Source organism: Eumetopias jubatus, unplaced genomic scaffold (assembly GCF_037043125.1).
Source record: "Eumetopias jubatus isolate StellerSeaLion01/CBP00866 unplaced genomic scaffold, mEumJub1_p1.0 scaffold_1, whole genome shotgun sequence".
Classification (NCBI taxonomy): Eukaryota; Metazoa; Chordata; class Mammalia; order Carnivora; family Otariidae; genus Eumetopias; species Eumetopias jubatus.
This window is the reverse complement of record NW_028274807.1, coordinates 188185106-188208026: the sequence shown is the minus strand read 5'-3', so window position 1 is coordinate 188208026 and position 22921 is coordinate 188185106. Positions and strand designations below refer to the sequence as shown.

At 37.4% G+C, this 22921-nt stretch overlaps 1 protein-coding gene across 1 annotated transcript; it reads left to right on the top strand.

Moving 5' to 3' along the window:
* Window positions 1-7130: 7130 nt before the first annotated feature.
* Window positions 7131-22120, top strand: CEP15 (centrosomal protein 15). The gene is given in 8 exon segments (XM_088021947.1): window positions 7131-7209; window positions 7866-7976; window positions 8596-8679; window positions 10087-10210; window positions 18851-18947; window positions 18950-18975; window positions 19922-19928; window positions 20876-22120. Coding segments are annotated over 6 exon segments (393 nt in total). The 5' UTR covers window positions 7131-7209; window positions 7866-7976; window positions 8596-8626; the 3' UTR covers window positions 20962-22120.
* The last annotated feature ends 801 nt before the right edge of the window (window positions 22121-22921 follow it).

The window sequence follows — 22921 nt, the reverse complement described above, 5'->3', positions numbered from 1 at the left end:
CCTGCTATTAGGAGTTTGGAGTCTAGGAAAATAACTCCAAGGGCATAAGAACTCTCTACAATGTGATCATCTCTCTTGGAGAGCCTATTGAACATTAATTCTACTAACTCAAAAGACAAATGCTAATTCCAAGATCTGAGGTGTTCAAAGTCCAGGTTCCAGTAGGCTGCCCTGAACCTCCACACCTTTGTGGCTGAGAGGCACTTCACCCCTGCCTCCCTGAGTGCAAGGCTACCAAGGTTTTGGAACTGTAACAGCTATAATCCACTATTTGAAAATAGACTCAGGTCATAAATTGCTAAATACAAGAAACAAAAGTCAGTCAAATAAGTCTTCTCAAAAGAATTTAATTACTTCATATAAACCTGTGATACAACATTTTTTTATTTTTTTATTTTTTTATTTTTTAAGATTTATTTATTTATTTTTTAACAGAGAGAGGGAACACAAGCAGGGGGAGTGGGAGAGGGAGAAGCAGGCTTCCCGCCGAGCAGGGAGCCCGATGTGGGACTCGATTCCAGGACCCTGGGATCATGACCTGAGCCAAAGGCAGATGCTTAACGACTGAGCCACCTAGGCACCCTTTTTTTTTTTTTTAAGATTTTTTAATTTATTTTTTAACAGAGAGAGGGAACATAAGCAGGGAGAGTGGGAGAGGGACATTTTTTTAAAAAAGATACCACCTCTTTTCCTTTTCTAAGCCACCCGACAAGACAGATGAGACTAATTAGGTCTACTTTAAATCCTTTTTATTCTATTCACCAGTCACCATATCAACATAATCATATACCAGAGATAGTTGTGCTCCACAAATTTATAGAACACACTGTCTACTCAGAGCTGAGACCATGAGAAGAGAACAAAGTATGATCTGCCAAGCTTTTGCTTTCTTTTATAAATACTATAAGAAACATAATTTAGTACCCCCAAAAGCACGAAGCTAATGTGAATTAAATACTTTTTTGTAAAAATAAATAAAGTAAAATAAAATGCAATCTCAAATGTACATGTAGGGATATTTATGCCAGCTTTTGGGATGGACTAATATAGAACACATTTCCTCGTGAAAATAGGCTTTACTTATATTTTAACATTTTAAGACATTAAATATGTAATAGTTTTCCCAATGGCATATGGTTTGAATTGATATTGGTAAATAACTGTACATAAAATAAAACTACACTGAATTAAATGTTAGTAAAAATGACAAAATAAAACAGGCAATATAAGCCATTGCACAGGTGTATGCCATATTACCAGTTGAAAAAAACCTTGCAATTACAGGCCTACACTATTTATTTCACTTGTGTGTAATTACATCTTATACATGTTTGTTTAGTAATATCAATCCAAGACATCATTTTGAGAATATAATTAACTGGATGGTAGAACAGAATGTGCGTGTGTTTTACTATTTTTGTGTTTCTGTATTTCAAACAAGTTGGTCTTTGTTAGCTGTGTTTAACTGCCATCTAGAGTTAAAATGAATCCATTTCTTTTCCCTTCTATTAATTTTCTTCAAAATTTTAGGCATTTAAGACAACACGTTTAATCTCTATTTCATATCAAACAAGTACTCTTCAGACAACAAAATTGTAAAGGACAACTTTATCCAATTTTTCAAAGTACCATTAATATTTCCACCAGCTGCAAATATTTTAGGTTGACTAAAACTTGAAGCTCACATTTAATCTAATTAAAACATTTTTTGAATGTATAAACGAGTAATTAACCTAACACACATTTGGACTTGGGGAAATACACTAAAAACTTGAAGAAAATTAATTTGCCATCTTTCTCTGTGGCTTCCTACTTGTATTTTTTTCAGAGCCCAAGGAAAGCAGACCCATATGTAAAGATATTCAGGAATTATTTCATGTTGTTAACCTCTGAAAAATACGATTATAAAATCAGCCAAATCCCAAGTGTATATTTAAAGTTTTCCATATTCTTACATTAAGAGTAACATTCATATTCAAATTTGAGATTTGTAAGAACCATCAATACAATCAACTCATTTTCAATTTAATAAAGTCTGAAAAGCAATACCAAAGAGATACTTAAGAGAAAAACAATTAGGTTAGAAAGTAAGATCTGATGCTCTAGCAAAAGAAGAAATGTATTCATATGAAATGTTCAAAAAACTAGATAAAACACTGTCTCATGCTGTTTTCATATAAATGAAGGATATGGGCAATTTTTTAATAATTATCTGTCCCAAATGCATTAATCCACAACAGATTTTTCTGACAATATCTTTACATATCATTAGATCCTGAAGCAAAGAAGTTGCAATGTGGTAAAACTGCAACCCTTGTTCTTTCAAAGGAAATTATAAATTTTCATGTGGATGCATACAGCAAACAATAATGATGAAGAAAACAGGCCAGCACAAAAAGGCTCAAATGTTTTTAGTAAACACAGTCGCAGAGTATCACAAAAAGATGGGAACTGCAGAATACAATGCTCCAAGTAGTCAAGTATGCATTAAGAAGGTTCTTAATTGCTTACTCAATAGTGGACTGAGAATGTTATAGGGTCCTAAGAGCAAAAAGAGGAGATAACATGGAGAAAATAAACAGGCAGGAGAGCTATGAAAGAGAAAATTCCTACTTCAAGAAAAGCCTGAGCTAAAGAGTTACAGAGAGACTAGTGAGTAAACTGAAAGCTGCTGGAAAATCAAGGAACCAGGATTAAAAAAAAAAAAAAAGCCTTTTAAATTATACACAGCTGGAAGGGTATCAGTTTAAGACAAAAGGATTTCTGTGAGCTTTAAATCACTGAAATTTGGGAATGAGGAAATATACATATTTACTATGTATACAACAGAAATGATTTGCTAAGAATTATCATGTGTGCTTTCAATTTTTAAAATTCTAATGCGTTCTCAAGTGAATTTTAAAACTAGTGAGGTTTTTAAAAATTTTCTCTCCCAAGAAGGAAAAGCTTATGCAAATTCTTACTGGAAATCTCTAGGAATGAGCATAGTTTTATCAGCACAGTCTTGTTCTCTCAGCTAAGAATGTCTACAATGCAGGCACCAGCTGTGATAATGATTTCTCTGTTGCAGAGTTTTATCTGAATGGACCTAGATTGATAACTGATTCATTGACAAAAGATCCTAAAGAAGTATCTGGCTGTAAATTCTCTGGTCAAAACCCATCCAAGGCCAATTTAAAGCATTTCAGAGATATTATAAGAATATTTTTCCATAGTGAAATGGACAATCTATAACTATAGAAAAAGATAAAAGTCTAAAGACTGTATTTCAAAGTGAAGAAAAGCAGAAACACAAGCAATTGGACCCACTTTGCCAAATTTCATCTGGGATTTCCTGAAACAAGGGGAAAAAAACAACTAACTCCATTTCAGGCATGAGTTCTTCATTTTCTTATTATTTGTCTACACAGAGTACATCCAAAGGAATCTAAAAAGAAGGCCTCTGTATAAACCATAACAGAATTTACTGTTAGTAATTTGAAGTCTTTGATACTGTCAAGGATCCTGGGATTCTTTTCTTACTCTTTAAAGCTTGTCTTTCCTTTTGCATCCTCAAGCCTTTCTATTCTTTACTTACCAGTCTCATCTTCTCCAATATCTCCTTCTCTTTATTACTGCCAAACTTCTGTTTTCTAAGTCTCTGACACCAGAAATGAAATCTTCAAAATTGCGGGAAATGAGGCGAAAACATTCTTCTCAATGCTTCCTCTCCACTGGCCCTCACCCTAGATGTATCTTCATGCACACACTTCTGTACATACACATGCCTCCTTCACTTAGAAGACTTCATGGCCCAAGGCGCCTGGGTGGCTCAGCCGTTAAGCATCTGCCTTCGGCTCAGGTCATGATTCCAGGGTCCTGGGATGGAGCCCCGCATTGGGCTCCCTGCTCCGCGGGAAGCCTGTTCTCCCTCTCCCACTCCCCCTGCTTGTGTTCCTGCTCTCACTAACTCTCTGTCAAATAAATAAATAAAATCTTAAAAAAAAAAAAAAGACTTCGTGGCCCATCTTGCCATCCGATATACCCAATTACAAAAGCTGACCTCCAAATTCCACCCAGTTTTCAAAATTCACCTCAGCCTTCCAAAATGTCATCTATACCATTCCAGCTCTTGGTGCTCCCCTCTTTCTTCTCTAGCACCCTCATAATCTGCAGGACACATTTTATTTACACATTCTCAATATTCTCTATATAATTACATACAATACTAACATCAAACAGGCCAAGGCTCATTTACTTACAGTGTGATCATAAGTCATGTCTCTAAGCCTCAGTTTTCTCAGCTATAAAAATGGGGATAGTAAGTAAGCTAGCAACCAACCCTGTCCTGCTCCCAGGGTTGTTATGAGGATTAGATGAGATAAATCATACGCAGTGCCTAGCACAGAGTGAGCACTCGATGAGTATTAGTCATTTTTATGTTGTCAGCCAAAATCCTCTAGCTTTTTGTGTATACCTTAAGAACCTTCTAGGCTCCTGAGGGTGGGGACTACATCTTAGAAATATTAATAAACACATCTTTAAAGAATTTATTACTAAAAAGCACAAGAGTTTCTAAATAATGAGGCTAAGGGGACAATTTTAGCATGCTGGTGGAGAGAATTATAGCAGGGTTAGGAAATATTAACTTCACTGCACATTTACAGAATGTCCCATTATGAGCTAGGCCTTACTTAGTAGGTTCTAATAATCTGCATGGTAGGCTGCAAATATCTCACTACAGGAAGTACACAAACTTACCTAATAAATAGAGAAGCCCTATACTGACAGACTGCAATTGCCAGAGACACTTCTTCTCCAGTCATTTGTCTCACAGAAAAGATCAACTGGGGGCTGTCATGAAGATGGGAGCTATGACAGCAGATCTTTAAGTGGAAAGTACTTTTTTGGGATGCTATAAGATGTATTATCACAGTCTATCTAGACAACCTCTAAGTGTCTGTGAGGTATTCCTGATTACCATTCTCCTAAAAGTTGCAAGAAAATTCCAAGGTATTCCTTGATTCATTCCTAGGGCAGACAATAACCTAAAGAAGCTAGATTCAAAGTTAAAAGGACTGGGTTTGTCCCAATTGTGTCACTATGCAAACTTACATAAAGCAGGGAGAGGAACAAAGTTTGTTTTAAACAACATACACATGCTTTAATGTGCAGCTTCTTTGTTTTCTATTTCATGCAACCCATTCAAAGGTCTGTTTTTCTTCTTTACTAAGGCTGTGGAAGAGCTAAATCAAAGGTCCTATGAACTGAAGACAGACCTCTCTTAAATTATTATGGAATTTCCATCCAAGATTATTTCAAGGCCATTTTAGTTGCTGAGGATACAGCAGCAAATAATCAAAAATACTTCTTAGGATGTTCGAATTCTAGTAGGAGTGCACTGACAAACATATGAACAAGTGATTGTAAAATGTGTTCAACAGTGTGTTCTGGAGAAAAACCAAGCAAGAGAAGGAGGGCAGAGAGAAAAGAAATGGAGGTTGCTATCTTACACTGAAGGTCCAGGGAACTCTTCTTCAAAGAAGTAGCATTGAAAGATGAGGCACTCAGTCTATATGGCTTTCTGGGGAACAGCCTTTCCAAGCAAAAGACGCATGAAGTGCCGTAGTCCCGAAGCAGGAGAGGAGTTTCATGTAGATATTCTGGGATTTAAGAAATAAAAGACACCTGGACTGGAGTCCTAGCACTTGGCCCTTTACCAACTCAGTAACCTGTAGGAAGAAAACTTAACCTCTCTTGAATCTCAGTTTCTACATCTGAAATTAAGAATAGTACTTTGTGCCTCACCAAGTTATTTCAAAGGGAAAAAAAGGTTTAAGAACGCAATTTACAGCACTAATGGATTATTCCCAAGTGTGTGACCTGAGGCCTGTGAGAAATTTCAAGGCTCTGCTGACTTCAAGCTCCGACCTAAATAAACGACCATGCTGGTTTGCTCTTCTATCAAAAGAGGATGATAGTCAATAGCCAAACTATGGAAAGAGCCAAGATGTCCATCGACAGATGAATGGATAAAGAAGATGTGGTATATATACACAATGGATTATTATGCAGCCATCAAAAGGAATGAGATCTTGCCATTTGCAACGACATGGATGGAACTGGAGGGTATTATGCTAAGCTAAATAAGTCAATCAGAGAAAGACATGTATCATACAATCTCAATGATATGAGGAATTCTTAATCTCACGAAACAAACAGGGTTGCTGGAGTGGTGGGGGGTGGGAGGGATGGGGTGGCTGGGTGATAAACATTGGGGGGGGTATGTGCTATAGTGAGTGCTGCACAGACCTGTACCTCTGAAACAAATAATACAATATATGTTAAAAAAAAAAAAAAGCAGGAGAGGAAAAATGAAGGGGGGAAATCAGAGGGGGAGACGAACCATGAGAGAGGATGGACTCTGAAAAACAAACTGAGGGTTCTAGAGGGGAGGGGCGTGGGGGGATGGGTTAGCCTGGTGATGGGTATTACAGAGGGCACGTTCTGCGTGGAGCACTGGGTGTTATGCACAAACAATGAATCATGGAACACTACATCCAAAACTAATGATGTAATGTATGGTGATTAACATAATAAAAAATTTAAAGGAAAAAACTAATGTAATGTAGGATGATTAACACAATAAAAAAAATAATAAAATATAAAAGGATCTTTAAAAAAAAAAAAGAGGATGATAGCACCTACGTCACCAGGTGTTGTAGGGGAAGGGCTGAGGTAATTCACCTAAACACAGCGACGCACGCAAACCCCTCAAAACGTCCACGATCGATATCACTGTCCCTATGGGGGTGCGGGCAGGGGCTCTGCTCTGCACCTGACAAACGGGGTGAAGCTCTCTGAAGCAAGGAGATTTTACTGACTGTGCAGACCATTCAAACACTCTGGAGTACTTTGAAGGATTTTTCCCTATTTCCATATTCTGTGACATTCTAGCTTCCCTCTCTAAAGCATATTCCGGTCTCAGTTTAAAAGGCCTCGAAACTGAGCTACCACCAGGCACTTTCGTAGGGCTCGGAACGACCGCTTGGGGAATTTCTCCGCTGAGCGCAGCACCGTCACCTTTCGCGCCAGAGGCCCGCCTTTTATAGCGACGTGATTGCGTCACCTCGTCCCGCGTGCGCAAAGATGGTGGCGTGACCACGCCCAGGCCTGTGTTGGGACCCGGCGTAGCAGGCGCCTTTACGGATAAGGTCCGAGTGCGACTGGGTGAGTGAAGTCCCACCGCGTTACGGCCGGCCGGTGGGCGCCCTGACCGTCCGAGAGCAGCGCAGGTGCTCGCAGGGCCGCTGAGGAGAATGTTGTTAGAGGGGGAAGAGCTGGGGTGATGAGGAAAGGTCGTGAGTCCTCTGGATATAAGCAGGGAGTTGGAGTGGTTGCAGGGTTGAGGACTCTGAAACCGTGCGATCTTTGGTTCGAAAGGCAGAATTTATCTTGGGGTTTGTCTGGAGTGCTGATGGGGGGCGTGACGGAAAAAGAAGTTACCGTGGACTAACTTTCCGAGATTTCCTTGACGCTGCATTCGAAAGGGGGAGGAAGGCGGTGACGATTGGTCCGTAGTGATCTTAGAGGATAAGTATCTGTAACTAGATCCTTGCGGGCAAGCTGGCGAGCGATTGCTGTCCTCGGTGCTGAACGCAAGACATTGCTTCCTTTAGAAGGAAACCCCTTGAGGGCAGGACAGTGTTTCCTTGCCCTTGGCTGGGCTCAGTGCCCTACACCTCCATGTATGTGCAATGAAGGAAGAGCTCAGTCTCTCAGCGCTGGACGCTCAGAGATTAGCGACAGTGTTTAAATCATAAAATTTAGGAAAGCCAGTGCTTCGCTTCAGGAAAAGAATTTCATTCCTGTTTTTTCTCCCTTAGGACAGTCACCTTCAGCTTTTGCAGGCAACCAGATGATTTGCCTTCAGGCTCTGAGCCTTCAAAGCACGTCACTTGATCTTTATCTGTATTGGCCCAAGCTCTTCAGTCAAGGTGAGCTTGCTCATGTGCCGTTAAAATGGGCTTCCCTAAACTCCCCAAATGGAAGTCCTGAACACCCAGGGTAAGGTGAAGAGACCAGCTGGGCTTTTCCCCGCCAGTTATACATGAAAAATACTTTCTTATTTGGAAAAGAGATGGTAGAACTGGGCAGTCTTCCAATAAAGGAAAGACCATGAGTTTCCAGTTGGTTCTTATACTTGTTTGCCTTTCTATGTGTGTGTGCACATGCATAAGGGATGGTATTCCTGTGTTGAATTTTACAGAGTGGATTTTTTTCTTTCTGTTGATTCAATAAAATGTTTACTAGTCTTAGTACCAGCTGCTTGTTTGTTTTCAATGCAAATTAAGGTTAAAGTGTGAGGAAGTTAAGAGGAGGAAATGTGAAATATGTTGAGTTTACCTGATTCATGGTGTTTTTGGCTGCGTCTGGCATATGGAAAACTGCATCATAAATAAAAATGGTTTTAAATGCATTCTTTCATTTTATACATCATTATATCTCAATTTTTATTTTTCTCTTCTGAGAGAACCAGTGGGTTGAGGTAATAAAACAATCAACTGCTGTAAAGCTGAGAACATTAAAGTAACTTTAAATGTTTTTATTATTTAGCAGAAAGCTTATAAGGCAGCTTTGACTAAAGATGACGTCCTTGTTTGCTCAAGAAATTCGCCTGTCTAAAAGACATGAAGAAATGTAAGTTTTTTTTTTTTTTAAGGCTTATCTAAATGAATAAATTGTACCGGCTTTGTTAGTGAAATATTGTGTGCACAGAAGACTTAAGTCTGGAAGTGCGTCAATTTGAATTTTCTGACACTTGAGAGATTTTGGTGTTAGGGAATGTCACTGTCTCTTAATAACAAAGATTAAAAGGTATAGTCATGTTCTCTTACAATTCTTACTATTATCTAGATAAATTCACCCTTCTCACCTTTCTAGGTTTCTCACTGATATTTAATGGACTTCTGTATACCTCTTACCCAGGGCAGGCTCCATGAGTATGAGGCCTATGTACTCACAGTCCCTGTACTTGGTTTAATGCTCTAATGTTGCTGTCCTGAAATTTCTAATAGTTTTTTTTTTAAAGGAGCCCCACATTTTCACTTTGCATTAGGCCTTGCAAATTACATAACAAATCCTGCACTTATACTTGATATTAACCTTCTCTACCTCTTTCTGTGGGCTCTCATGTTTTCCTTTAATTAATTACCAGGCCCTCTTCCTTGGCTTTCTAAGATCTTGCCCTTATAAAAATGTTGAAATTACTCAATTTTAATGCTACCCTCAAGAACAGCCCTCTGAAACATAGCATTTCTTAAGAATCTCCACAACTATCTGGAAAGTGGTTAGACTGTTATATATACCACATGTGTTTTTTTATCGTCTGACATTTTTTTAATCCATCATTTAAGGGGACCAAAAAAACTTGTAAAATGAGCATTTGACCAATGAGAAATTTTTAAAGTATATTATATATAACAAAGTAGTTTGATAATTTAATTACAACTTTTTACATCTTTCTTCAATTACTGTTTCACCTTGTTGTGAGTATGCATACATACACACAGCCTCTCACTCATATATGGAACCATCATCTTTCTCTTGGAAAAAGAGGAAAAAAATATTTTTATTGCTTCTTCAAACATATGGAAGTTTAGCGCAATTCTAAATGTGTAACATGAGATTCAGGGGTATTGAAGTGTTAAGCAGAAGGTTTCGTATAGCAAGTTATATCAATGTATGTGTGTGGGGAGGTATATATAAGTATGTGTACAAAGGGATATGTATTACAGTTTGCATTTTCACCAAAAATTAAAACATGTTTTTAACACTCTAAAATAATTGCAAAGACCATAGAGGCTAAAAAAACAGAAGCATGTACTTACGATAGATATGTTAATGAAAATAAGAATAATTTTACCCAGATTTAAGACTTATTGAACTATCTAAGTTTTCCACTGTATTATTAATGGACATAATAATTGGTTTTCAATATAGGTTGAACTTGAAGTGAGGTACAATTAAGAAACAAATTTTTTTGTTAGTGAAGCAAAAAATGAACCCTTTTAAGAAAAACTTTATATAATCTTCATTTTTTTCTAGAGTATCACAAAGAGTAATGTTACTTCAACAAATGGAGAATAAATTTATAGACAAAAACAAGGAAAAGGCATCTCAGATGCAAGCAGCTGAGACTGCTTTTAAAAGGAACCTTGGTCTTTTAATGGTAAGTTTCCATGACTTAAGTATAAAGATTTTCTTCCCACCTTTGCAAAAAAAGGTTTTAAGTGAATTTCATAATTTTGATATATATACTTTGTTTTGAGTAATAAATACAATTAATGAAGTACCATCTAGTTTTCAAACTCATGTTAGTTGGATACATTGCATATGGATTCTTTTTTAAATGAAAAATAAAAGGAAGTTTGTTTAACTTAAGTGTTTTTAATCAACCAGAAGAACCCATGACCATAGAAGAAATTTAAAGGTCACCTTTGTGCAAGAAGTAATAAATACAAGATGTAACTTTCCATCTTCCATCATCTTTTATTTATAGGGAGATCCTAAAACCCTATGAAGTACCTATAATGTTTTTAGATCCAACTCAAAACTATTTAACATCATAAAAACAAGAACAATTTGATTTTGCCCTACTGGGGCCACAGTCAGCACGCAGAATTCATATCTAAGATAACAGATTTCCCAGATCTCTCTTGATAGTGATGGAGGAGGTGGTCAAAGTATGTGATTGCGCAGGGCCCCACCATTTGGCCAATGTGCCCATTTGGAGTAAAATCATATGTGTAACATTTTTGGCTGCTTGCTATACTTTGCTTCCAGAATTGTATGGCTTCATCCATAATTAAAACCCTAAAGTTTGCTTCCATTCAAGCTTCCAAGAGATCCTATGACTAAAACATTTGGGAGGAAGGCTATATTATTTAAGTTATAAAGCAGTGTTTTCAGTTTTTTATTGTTAAATATTTTCATCGATAGGCATGATATAGTTATCTTATGTAGTCACTAAAGGATAAAGGAAGAGGAAAATTCAGTTATCTTCTCAGCTTCTGGCAGTTTGATCCACAGTAATTTAAGTCACAGCCATAGTGCTACCAAAGCATTCTATGTTGCCATATGTCTTACTTGCCCAATGGTGTTTGCAATATTTATTTTTAAATGGAAATATATAGGATAATCTGGAATTTGCTGTGACAAGTCAGAAAAACTAAATTAGAAGCCTTGAAGGCTTGATCGCTACTTACCTGCAACAAGTACAGGTACTATTTGGATTTTTCAATTATCTTCCTTTTAGTGAGCAAGTATTTGGTGAAAGCCCAGAGGGGCCTTACTACCGAGCTAGTTCTGAGCAGAGAGTGGAGTTAACAAAATAATTCAGAGTTCTTTACATCAAATAGCTAACAGGCTTAACTGATGACATAAGGTTGTCACACACAACATGAGACCTTAGTTGATCAAACATTAAGTTATGTGGAATCCTTAGCACTTTAGAAGTACGTATAAAAAAAAAAAAATCACCGAAAGCTAGAATATCCTAACAAGTCTGAGAAGGGAAACTAAGCTGGAGCTGTATTTGAATAGGCAGAATGCAAAATATTCCACTGCATTCTTACAGAAGAATCAAGACCAGAAGAATGAGTAGCCCTGTTAGTGTCCATGGGACCCTGAGCTAACTAGCTTGTAAAGTTATGGGAAACAAGGTTGGATATGTTTTGTGAGACCAACTGAAGAAGTTGAGACCTGATATATAGGGATAATACAGTACTAAAAGTGTTAGAGCAAAAGAAAAATAGAGACTTATATAAGAAGCATATGGGTATTTAAGAAAGATTCACTTCCTATTTAGATGCAATGTGATTTGCAGAATGGAGAGATTAGATTTAAGGAGAATAGCTAAGAAATCATTGCCATATCTGGAAGGAAGATAATGAACCTAGTTTCATAGTCATTAGAAACAAGTTTGGATGGTGTTTTTTCCCCAGATTATAAAAGTAATATAGTCTCACTGTAAAAAGGTGGAAAGAGCCAAAAAGATGAAATAGCATACTTTCCATATCATCCCACCCAGCTTGAAATTAATGTTTTTGTATATTTCCCTTTAGTCTTTTAGTAAGCATTTACTGAGCTCTTATATCCCAGATACAGTGCTTGCTTATAAGACATGCAGTCTCTTCCCTTTTTTTTAAACATACTTTGAATATTTGTATATGCAATTTTTTTAATCCTGCTTTTTTCCTCTTATTATTTTGTTTTAAACTTTGGAACTAATTTTAAGGGCTCTACCATAGAGGTTATAATGAAAGTGACCTAAATAGGACTTGATCACAGAATTTTCAGGTGGGAGAAACTTTAAAAAGCACATAGATTAGATTTTCACTTAAGGCTTTAATTTTTTTTTTTTAAGCATAAAAAATTTTTTTCAAAGATTTAAAATAGGTCAAAGTGGACCTGCTTTGGCCAAAGGCCCATCCATTCAGCCCCTCCTTGCCTGTTCTGTTGTGATCTAAGGGATGGTGAAAACCGCTGACTGCGCTGATCTCTTAATTTAGAGAAGAGGAAACCATAAAGTGACTACTCTTAATACCCCCTCCCTGTCGAGAACAGGTTCAGTCACATCAAGATATGTACTTAGGTACAGAATACACTTTAAAAATGGTTCCACTGCAACTTGGAAACTTTCCTATAAAGATACTAACAAAATAAGTATAAGTTCTATTACCATCCATTATTTGACCTTATTTAGATGCTCTAATATAAGAAACACTAACATGGAGTGAGCTTTAATTTTTGGAAAGATATAACCCTAGTATTTTTAACTGATGAGGCCATATACTTAGCAAAGCCAAAGTTGTTTAAAACTGGTATATCATGAGTTGAGTAAAATTAACAGATAAAATGTAACCATTCAAAAATCTATAACAATCCTGTATATACAAATGGAAAATATGAAATCACATTCACATTAGCAATGAAATTATAAAATACTTGGGAATGCTCTAAACAAGGAATATGCATGATTGGTATAGAGATAATTCTTAACTTCAATGGGAGATTTAAAATTTAAATGGAGACACATGCCTTAATCCTGATGGGGAAACTATTATTTTTCTAAAATCAGTAGTCACAGTGTTATTTTTAGATTTAAAAATAGCCCCACCAAAATCTGCATCTAACACAACAAAATTTCTCTAAATATATTTGGAAAAATAAAAGAATGTTTTAAAGATGGAAACAATAACAAAAAGACTAATCCCAAAGGTTCAAGCATAATAGTAAAAGAATGGACATGAATTTAAGTAGTGAGGAAAACTCAAATTGAGGGTTTAGTCAGTAAATATCACAGATGATAATGGATTGTTAGTTTCTGCTAGTTTCCCTATTAATAAAATAAAATGTGTCTGCCTTTTAAAAACAAACATGATTGGTACAGATTTGGAAGAGAAAGAATTTTGTTTCTATAAATACTTCCATGAGGTAAACTATCATCTATTCGACCTCTTTCCCCATCCCACCCACCCCCAACCAGTAAAATTTAGTTTAACCCAAAAAGGCAATCTTGTGGTAGTGAGCATCACCTCATGAGGAAGCTGGACAAACGTTCCAGGGTGAGAACGAATGGTAGTGTGCCACAGCAGATTAGACCTAACGGCGTGTCCTGGAGGCCTTCTTGGGGAAGCTGACAGTTACAGCCTTCAACAAACTGCACCCCCCCACCCCACCCCCAGGGCCAGTGATTTACAGGACCCAGTCTCTCCTCTTTCCTCCTCACACTCCTTTCTCCAGTTCAGTGAAGAGCGAGTTTAATGAATGCATAAGGGTTCCTTGAAGCAAGGACCCTGTATCTCATGCTTTAGGATCTTCTTTTTTCAATCCCAGAAATTGTCCCTTCAGCAGATTAAAAGATTAAACCCAGTCCAGCTATGGCTGGCTTCACTGTATATATTTATAGGAAGATATATATTGCTGGGTTAGGAGGAAGGGACATGTCTAGGGAGGGGGAAAGAAAGAAATCTCAGTACATGACTTTTTGTGCTCATAGTTTACCTTTCCTAATCACGAGTCAACTCATTTACAGAGGCTGCTGCATCCTGCCATAGAGTAACATTTGTATCACCATTCATCCCGGAAACTTGTTTTTTAATTGTTACGAAATATTTCAAACCTATGTGGAAGGAGGAATAGAAGAATGTACTTCCATGTGCTTATCACCCAGATTCAATAATTTTCAAAACACAGCCCATCTTGTTTCATCTACACTCATCACCTTCACCTGCAGCCCGTCAAATGATGTTGAAGCTAATCTTCAGACATCACATTGTTTAATCTGTAAATATCACGTCTTTTTCATCAGTGTTTTTCACCCAAAGATAAGGGCTATTTTGAGTACAATCGCAATACCATGATCTGTCTAAGAAATTAACAATAATTCCTCAAAGTTTCAGTCAGGATTCAGATCTCCCTGATTAACCTGTTTTTACATTTGTTTGAATCCAGATCCAAATAAAGTCTAGTACGTAATTGACTGATAGGTCTCTCAAATCTCTAAAGTTCCCTCTGCTTTTTTTAACCCCCTTTTAATTTGTTGAAGGAATTGGCTCATTTCTCCTAGTTTCCCACACTCTGAATATTACTAATTACATTGCTGAGGTATCACTTAGTAGGTTCCTTTGTTCCCTGTAATTCCCATAAATTGACAGAAGTTGTGTTAGGCAACAGAAACATAATACAAGTAATTTTAAGTTTCTAGTAACAACTTTTTAAGTTTTTATTTAAGTAACCTCTACACCCAGCGTGGGGCTCGAACTCATGACCCCAAGATCAAGCATCCCATGCTCCTCCCAACTGAGCCAGCCAGGCACCCCCCTAGTAGCCACTTTTAATAAAGTTAAAAGACACAGATTAAATGAAATGTATTAAAATTAATTTCATATTTCAAATGTAACTATTAAAAGTTAGTAAATATTTTGTTTTTTTCCTCACTGAGCCTTCAAAATTCAGTGTGTATTTTACATTTACAGGGCTCCTCAATTCGGACTTACCACATTTCAAGTGCTCAGCAGCCACTGAGCCTAATGGATATTACATTAACAGTGCAGATCTAGAGGCCTGATCAGATTCAGGTTCAATGTTTTGGGAAAGAACACTTTGTAATGCCTGGTTGTCTCTCTTTCTGGAATGTTAGCAGTCACTGATGATCATGGCCTAGATATGTTCATTAGGGGTCGCAAAAAGTGATATTCAAATTCCTCTGTTCCTTCTCATTCAATTGCTGATAATTTATAAGAAGATAAACATCCCCTCATCAATTATTCGGTTACACTTCATATAGGAAAAAGCATGATCAGTGCTTGATTCTTTCTCTGTACTTAATTTTCCAAAAATAGGTTGGTTCTCTAGTATCCTCCAGAAGTGACCAATTAGATGTTGATGCTCTTAAATACGTCTGTGATTTGAAAGATCTCGACCCACTTCAATTTGTATTCCCAGTGATGCTCAAATTGTCCCATTTTTACCAAGTGGGAGCCCCCATGTTAGCTCCTGAATGCCTCTGACATGATCTTAGCATGCTTTGATTGTTTTCTTTCTTTCTGACTCTGTGATATCTTCCAGGCCATCATTTGCTGCTTAGACCTAGAATTGGCCATTGCTCCAAGAAGCCCTGGATCCTTTTGATGGGAATATATGTTTAGAGCCCTTAATGTCGGCTCTAGGGATGTTTATTACAACTTGTTTTTAAAGACAAAATTCATCAAGAGCTCCTATCAATAATTCCATTTGATTACATGACTGTAAGACTTTTAACTTAAAATCATCAATCTTTTACCTCTTTTTCCCCCCCTCAAACCAAAAATCTCAGTTCCTAAATCATTTTCCAGTGCTAACATAACTACTCATTTACTTTATCCCACGATAGAGACAGCACTGCCAGCAACAATATGATTACTGAGTATGGCTTTCAGTCAGATACTTTCCATGACGCTTTTTGTCCTTGGGGTAGATCTCACTACAGATGCTCAGTCAAAATACTGTGTTCTAAGACCACCTGATGTACTTTTTCTTGATGTGGTTATGCCACCAACTAGATGGCAGTTAGATTTGTTTCCTTTTGTTTTTAATTTTTAGGGATTGCTTTTTTCATTTGTTCTGTAACAGTATAAATTTTTAAACGGCCTGGCGGCAGATCTAGAAGACAAGATAACAAGATCCAGTCAGGTGAGCCTGGCCTCGCTTCATCTACTTTTCTTTTCTCCCCTCACCCCCTTGGGTAATTTTTTTTTTTTTTAAGTTTTTTCATTTATACTCCGGAAACTTTTGACACCTCAGTCATTTGTGTATATAATGACTATTTAAGTGTTTGGTACATACCCTGCACTTCGTTAGATTCTCGGATGCTTAAAGATTGTATGAGACAGTCCGTACCTTCTGGCAGCATATAGTCAAACAGAAGGTTCCTAATTGGAAGTAATGGGATATGACTCGCCACAGAAGGCAGAGATTTTTCAGTCAGGCTAAGGAATTCATACTTTATCCTCTGTGTAGTGGGTCTCTATTTTTTTTTTTTTAATCTGTGTAAAGACATATTTAAAGTAGTAATTTTAGAAAAACTAATCAATTCCATATGTGGTGGAAGTAAAATGAGACGCAGTCCAAGTACATATCTGTTGAACCAGTGAGTGTGATAATAAGACCCCAGCACTGAGAATGGCATGGACAGGCTAGCGGGGACGTCCTGCAGGAATCGTCTGCGGACCTTTTGAAGTTTTAAGTGTTAGGGAGAAAGAACACCTGAAGGTAGAAGATACAAGCGTAGGTGTCTGGGGGAGTAGAACTCCGACTGCTGTATGTTCAGAACCCTCAGGAGGAATACGGGGAGTTTAGTTTTATTAGGTTGAGAAATAAGGGCCGGGAAGAAAAGTTACCCATCCCTCTACATGAATAGCTGAAGCTAGATAAGAGACAGTCTTGGAAAGAGAAAAAGTAAAAAGAGGAGGACAGATGTCACAAATCTTAGAAAGCCCACACTTAGGATTAAGAGAAAAAGGAGCCAGCTAAGGAGAGAGAGAAGTAGGAGTCAGAGAGGTAAGCAAAACATCGAAGAAAGTAAAATCTCACTTACGAAAGAAGTTCCCTTGGAGGGGTGATAATCCCTTGCCGACAGGCTGTAGCGATGACTGTCAAGTTACTAACCACAGGCCTGTTTTACCAGGCCCCAGCTCCCTGCTCGTACCTACTCTTCCACTGCAAATCTGCTCTTCTGGGAGAGGGAGCCAATAGCCTTATTTTCTGGTCTTTAAGAGAAGTGTTTATCATCTCGTCTGCAGGTGCCAGTGGTACCTAGATCTACCACCAGCAATAAACGTACCACTGTTCTTATAATGATGTCAGTGGAGTCGTGAGTCTGTTGTTTGCTTGGTTTATGAGAGTAAAAAATAATCTTCCCAGGACCTTGTAAAATCTCAGTGCAATCACAGAAGAGTTAATCTTCGCTATCTGTTGTAGCATTGGCATCAAAAGCTCTTTAGCGTGCGTCTTGGCCGTAAACTTCTGGTAGGGAATAGACGTTGCTAATAGATGGGCTTTTTATCCCTAAATTGACGGTTTTCCCCTTCAAATCACCTTCAAGACAGCAGGTGCATTAATGGTTGTGCAACTTTGGGGAGTCCCTTTAGGGAATTTCCTGTTTTTCCCTTTTACATTTCACACCCATTCCTTGCTCCCGCCACTGCCATCTGCTCGCTCTTTTCTCCTGTTCAGCATTGGATTCTTCACACCCCACTCCCACGTCCTTTTCCATCTCTCTCCGTCTGTCCAACAGCCCTGTACTTAGATTGCTCCAATGCTTGTACATGGATCAGAGAACTTTCTCTTTTTGATCAACTCACTGAGCTCAAAGGAGAGACAAAATTTACACGGCCTCCAGCCAAGGCCTCTGTGAACTTGACAAACATAAGCAAGCACTAGACAACATAGGTGCCAATTTGGGGAGCATGAAACAGAGCTCCAGTGTTTCACTAACAACTTAGAGAGTCCTACATTTCTGGGCCTGTACTTCATCCACATATCGAGGTTACATTTTTACCCGGGTAAGCATTAAGTGTAATTGCCCCTGCATTTCTACAACCGTAAGAGAAAATGCACACACCCACAAGTCACACTACAGATTAAAGCACAGGCCTTAAATGTCATCAGCTGAATGAGGTACCACCCAGCCATAAAGCTGGCCATCGAGAATGCCCCAGAAATTGAGTCCCAAAAATCTAGAGTCCAGTGAAAAGGTTCTTGTCCCAAAGTACTGAGGTACCTCACTGACTTTCTTTTGAGTATGTGGAGGATTTGCATAAGCATAAAATTAAAAAATAGAATACTGAACAGATGAAATGTGTGACACTAATACACCATTTGCATGATCTGGACTAGAACTCTTCACTTGTAAGGTTAGCTCAGTGTGGGGCTGACTATCTGACTGTTTTTAGTATCTGAATATTTGACCATTTTATCCATCTGGCTATTTTTAATGGTCTTAGAGCTAAGTTAGTGTCCTGAGCAGTTTTGGAAGAAAGTCCTTTTTGCCAGAATTATTAGCATTTACTATTTTAAATGAAAAGGAAGATCTTGAAAGTCCTACACACCCCACCCCCACTTTTTATTTTAAAACAAGAAACGCTGCTTTCTCTATTGAAACTGATTAAGTAATGATCAGTCCTCCTATTTCAATGACCTTCCTTCAGTTCAGACTGTATATCCAGAGAAGAGTTGAGATTTGGGATATAGACATTGCTATTACAGGTGCCATTTGTATGTGTTACGTAAATACATTTTGTTTCTAAAACACTGATACCTATTATAGGATATAGAAGCAGCAGAAAAGTCTCTACAGACCCGGATTCACCCAATTCCATCACCAGAGGTGGTTTCTCTTGAGGTGAGAATCTTAAAGAACAAATGTATAGGAGAGACCCCATTCTGTTAGTAGTACGTTATAAATTAATTGTGGTTATGTGTATTTCCCAGACTTATTTATTAAATATAAAATATATATAATATATATTATATAATATATAATATAAATATAAGATGCGTCTGATTGATCCTTCCATGTCCACAGTGCTGTGCTTTTTACACAGTAGGTAATTGAGAAGCATCTTGATTTTTAAAAATTTATCAAGTGAAAATTTTATAAAATCCTCTATCTTTTCATCTAGAAACACCTATCTTGTTAAACCCTAACGGACAGTAGACAGTATGCACTAAATCTTAAGATGACAGCATGCCTAACCAAAGTGCTTTTCCTGTTGGCTAATGTTAGCAGTTCGGTCCCTTCACCAAATTTCAACCAAAGCTATTTAAATGCATATTATCATGCAGCATAGTGTGGCTTTTGTCTGTTTTATTTTGCTCAGTTCAAGAACAGATTGGGAAGACTGTTGGCAAAAATAAACCCTATTTGGTATATGAATATATCTGTGATGAAAGAAAATTTACTACATATAGAACAGTTTAATTTTATATTCTTAATGACCTTTTTCAAATACAGTTTTGCTTGCTGCCTAAGCAGGGATGTTGAATAGACTCAAAATTAAAGGCTGAGAATTTGCCCTTCAATTTTCTGTGTCATCTAGAGTAATAAGGAAAGCCAGTGATCAAGGATAGAAAGAACAGTGGTACAAAGTTGTGCCCTGGGCATGTCTTTTTCTTTGTTGAATTCTCCAATACCTTACTCTGGCCTATACGGGGCCCACACAATAGGGGTTAATCCAGCCGTGAATGGTGGAGAAACTCCCAACCACAGGCCTTGGTTGGTATTTTTCTCAGCTAGTCTTGCACAGCAGGATGACCTCTGTTTTAAGTGTGTCAGGCTATTTCTCAGACCACATGCACAGATGGGCAGATATGTAGAACTCACAATTTCAACTTTCAGAACTCCTGTGCCTTGTTAATGTGCAAAGTGAATCCTTACATGCTCTTAATGCCATGTAATTCTTTGGCTGAATTCCCCAAAATGAGATTGATAGTGATGATACAATCTAAAATGCCCTCCTAGGATACAGAGCTTTTGGCAGTTTACTTTTCTTTGGCCTCCTTAGGGCAGTCACCCAAAAAAACATCAAAGCTTGTAGATATTATATGGTGATCTTGCCTGAGCTTTTATAGCTTATAGACTTGCTCGTGTCGGGCCAATAATACAGTGTCTCCACTTCCGAGTTACCGGAATTAAAAATGGTTACATGATATTAGTATTATTTTCTCCGTATACCAAAAAGAGAAAAAAAAATTGGGAAGAAATGACATTTTACCATATCGAGTGCTCTTCTAATAGATATAGTGGATGCATATTTTAAGTGTTTTTCCCCATATAATTAAGGAGTCAATTTACCTGAATCCTGTACTATAACATACTGGTTATGTTTCATTTCCTCATCTTATCCCAGGTGAAATCTTTTTATGTCAGCTAAAAAGCAGTCGTTCATGTCTAATCATTTCATTATAATAATTTTAGTATGGGTAATCACTTGGTATGGAATTTGGAAGAGTAAAAACAAAAACATTTAATGATTGTAGCCATAAATGATACCACCGGTAATAATCACACGGTTGGCCACAAGAGGGCGTGTAAAATCACAATAAAATCCCATAACCTGTAATTCTGCCAGGCTCTGGTTTTACTGAGAAATTTGAAAATTAACACTAGTAAGTAGCCAGATTTCTTTCTAAAATTAACATAAAATATTCTGTAGAGGAAGTGCATTCTACGTATATGTGTGTATGTACACGCACACACACACTTCAGTGAATAAACATTTAGACTATTATGAAGAGCCAAGTTCAATTGCTTGATATGCTTTTTTACTTTTGGATGTTGTTTTTTTTCCAGACTCTTTACTGGGCATCAGTAGAAGAATATATTCCCAAATGGGAACAGTTTCTTTTAGGAAGAGCACCATATCCTATCGGTGTTGAAAATGAAAATGAAGCAGAAAATACCGTTCAGAATGAGGCGCAGTGATAACATCTTCACATACTCTTTTCAAAAAAACCTGTTTAGTACAGCTGAATATTAAAGAATATGTGGGTCATTTTGGGTACCTTAGGAATCGAATATGTTCATATTGTCCCAATACCTCCTCAATGACATGAAGATAGGAGAATCGGCTGACAAGTCTCAGGTTCTATCACTTTGAGACCTACTATTACTTCAGGGTCACAAATTTGCTTTCTGCCAATCCCATGGAAGTGTTAAGAGCTAATATTGAAAAGTGGACTGTTTATTAAGTAAGTCGCTAAATAAGTGTTGTGTGTGTCATTTTTTTTTAAAAAATCATTTATTGTCATTCTCATCTAAACAGTGAATACTGGTTGTTCTGATTTTACATTTTCTAGAATCGTTTTGGTTATTTTTTTATGGGGATTGGGTTCAGCACAGGATCCAAGTGGCTGTTGGCCCTTTTAACAAATGGAAAAAATAGAGGTCTTTAACTGCTTCAGTATAGTATTTATTAGACAATGGATTCATGGGATTTTGTCCCACATAGAAAATCAAACCTCTGAAGGTTCTGGAGGAAAGAACTAAACTACAAAGCATTCAAGAAGTAGCCAGTTTCAGGGGGGCTCAGACTAGTCCTGAAAAGGTCACCTATTAGAGCTGGGAATGGTTATTGGATTTTGACTTGGTTATTTAAGGACTACCAACCCTGTGAATGCAAGTAACTCCTCTCATCTTTTCATCTTGAAACGTGCCCTTCCCTCTCCTGTTTTCATTATTTCTGAAACAACTATCAGAAAGCTTTGCGGTTCCTCGGTCCTCCACTGCTGGAGCACTCAAAAAGATTTTTTTTTTTTTCAATTTTTCTGATTATAGAGGCAGCTCCTGCTAGTAAGGGGAGTCTATGTTCATTACAATTCAAGAGTTTAAAAATTTCAAACTGGTGTGTATTTTTACATGAAGACAGTAGGACAAGCTTTAAAAAAAAAACAACAACAACAACAGGGCGCCTGGGTGGCTCAGTTGGTTAAGCGACTGCCTTCGGCTCAGGTCATGATCCCGGAGTCCCAGGATCGAGTCCTGCATCGGGCTCCCTGCTCGGCAAGGAGCCTGTTTCTCCCTCTGACCCTCCCCCTCTCATGTACTGTCTCTCTCTCATTCTCACTCTCTCAAATAAATAAATCTTTTTAAAAAATTTAAAAATAAATTTAAAAAAACTATATTGAAACGTCCATTGTGCTGATAAGTTCCTTTAAACTACCATCTTGGAAATACCCTGTTGAGTGGGTGTTGGTGTGGGTAACAATAACGTTGTTTTCATAATATGCGCTGGCAGATTAGCGCACTTCTCTACAGTGTTAACAGTTGTAATTAAAGAATAAACCGCACAGAGTGTCAGTCCGATGACAATTTCATCTATAGTGTCACAATACAAAATGTCACAAAATATTAGAACTGTTATGGAACTATAAAAAGTATGGGCTTAAAAGCTGAAAGCCTTAAAAAAAAAAAGGAAGACAGAAAGGAAGAAAAAATAAAACTGGCATAGAGACCAGAACAATTTATACCTTCTCAAGAATGTTCTGACATGAAAATAAATTGATAATTTTTTTTTTCCTGTTACATCACAGTTTGGTTTCTAGCCATCCAGTTGATTTAGCAGGAGAATACAGGGCTTTTTAGCAGCTTTGAATTGGTAAACAGATTTAGATGTAGTAGAAAGGAACATGAGGAAGTTTTTTTTTTTTTTAACATCCAATCTTTCCCAGCATATGCACATAAGAAGGTGAATGAAGCGATGTGAAACTTATTTCTCTTTAGTCAAGTGAAAAAAAGGCTAAACATTTGTTGAGATGGTAAAATATTGTGTCAAGCAAGTAGGCACATTCCAAAATTAAACAGTGGTTGATACGTTAACATCCTCAAATATTTGAGTGC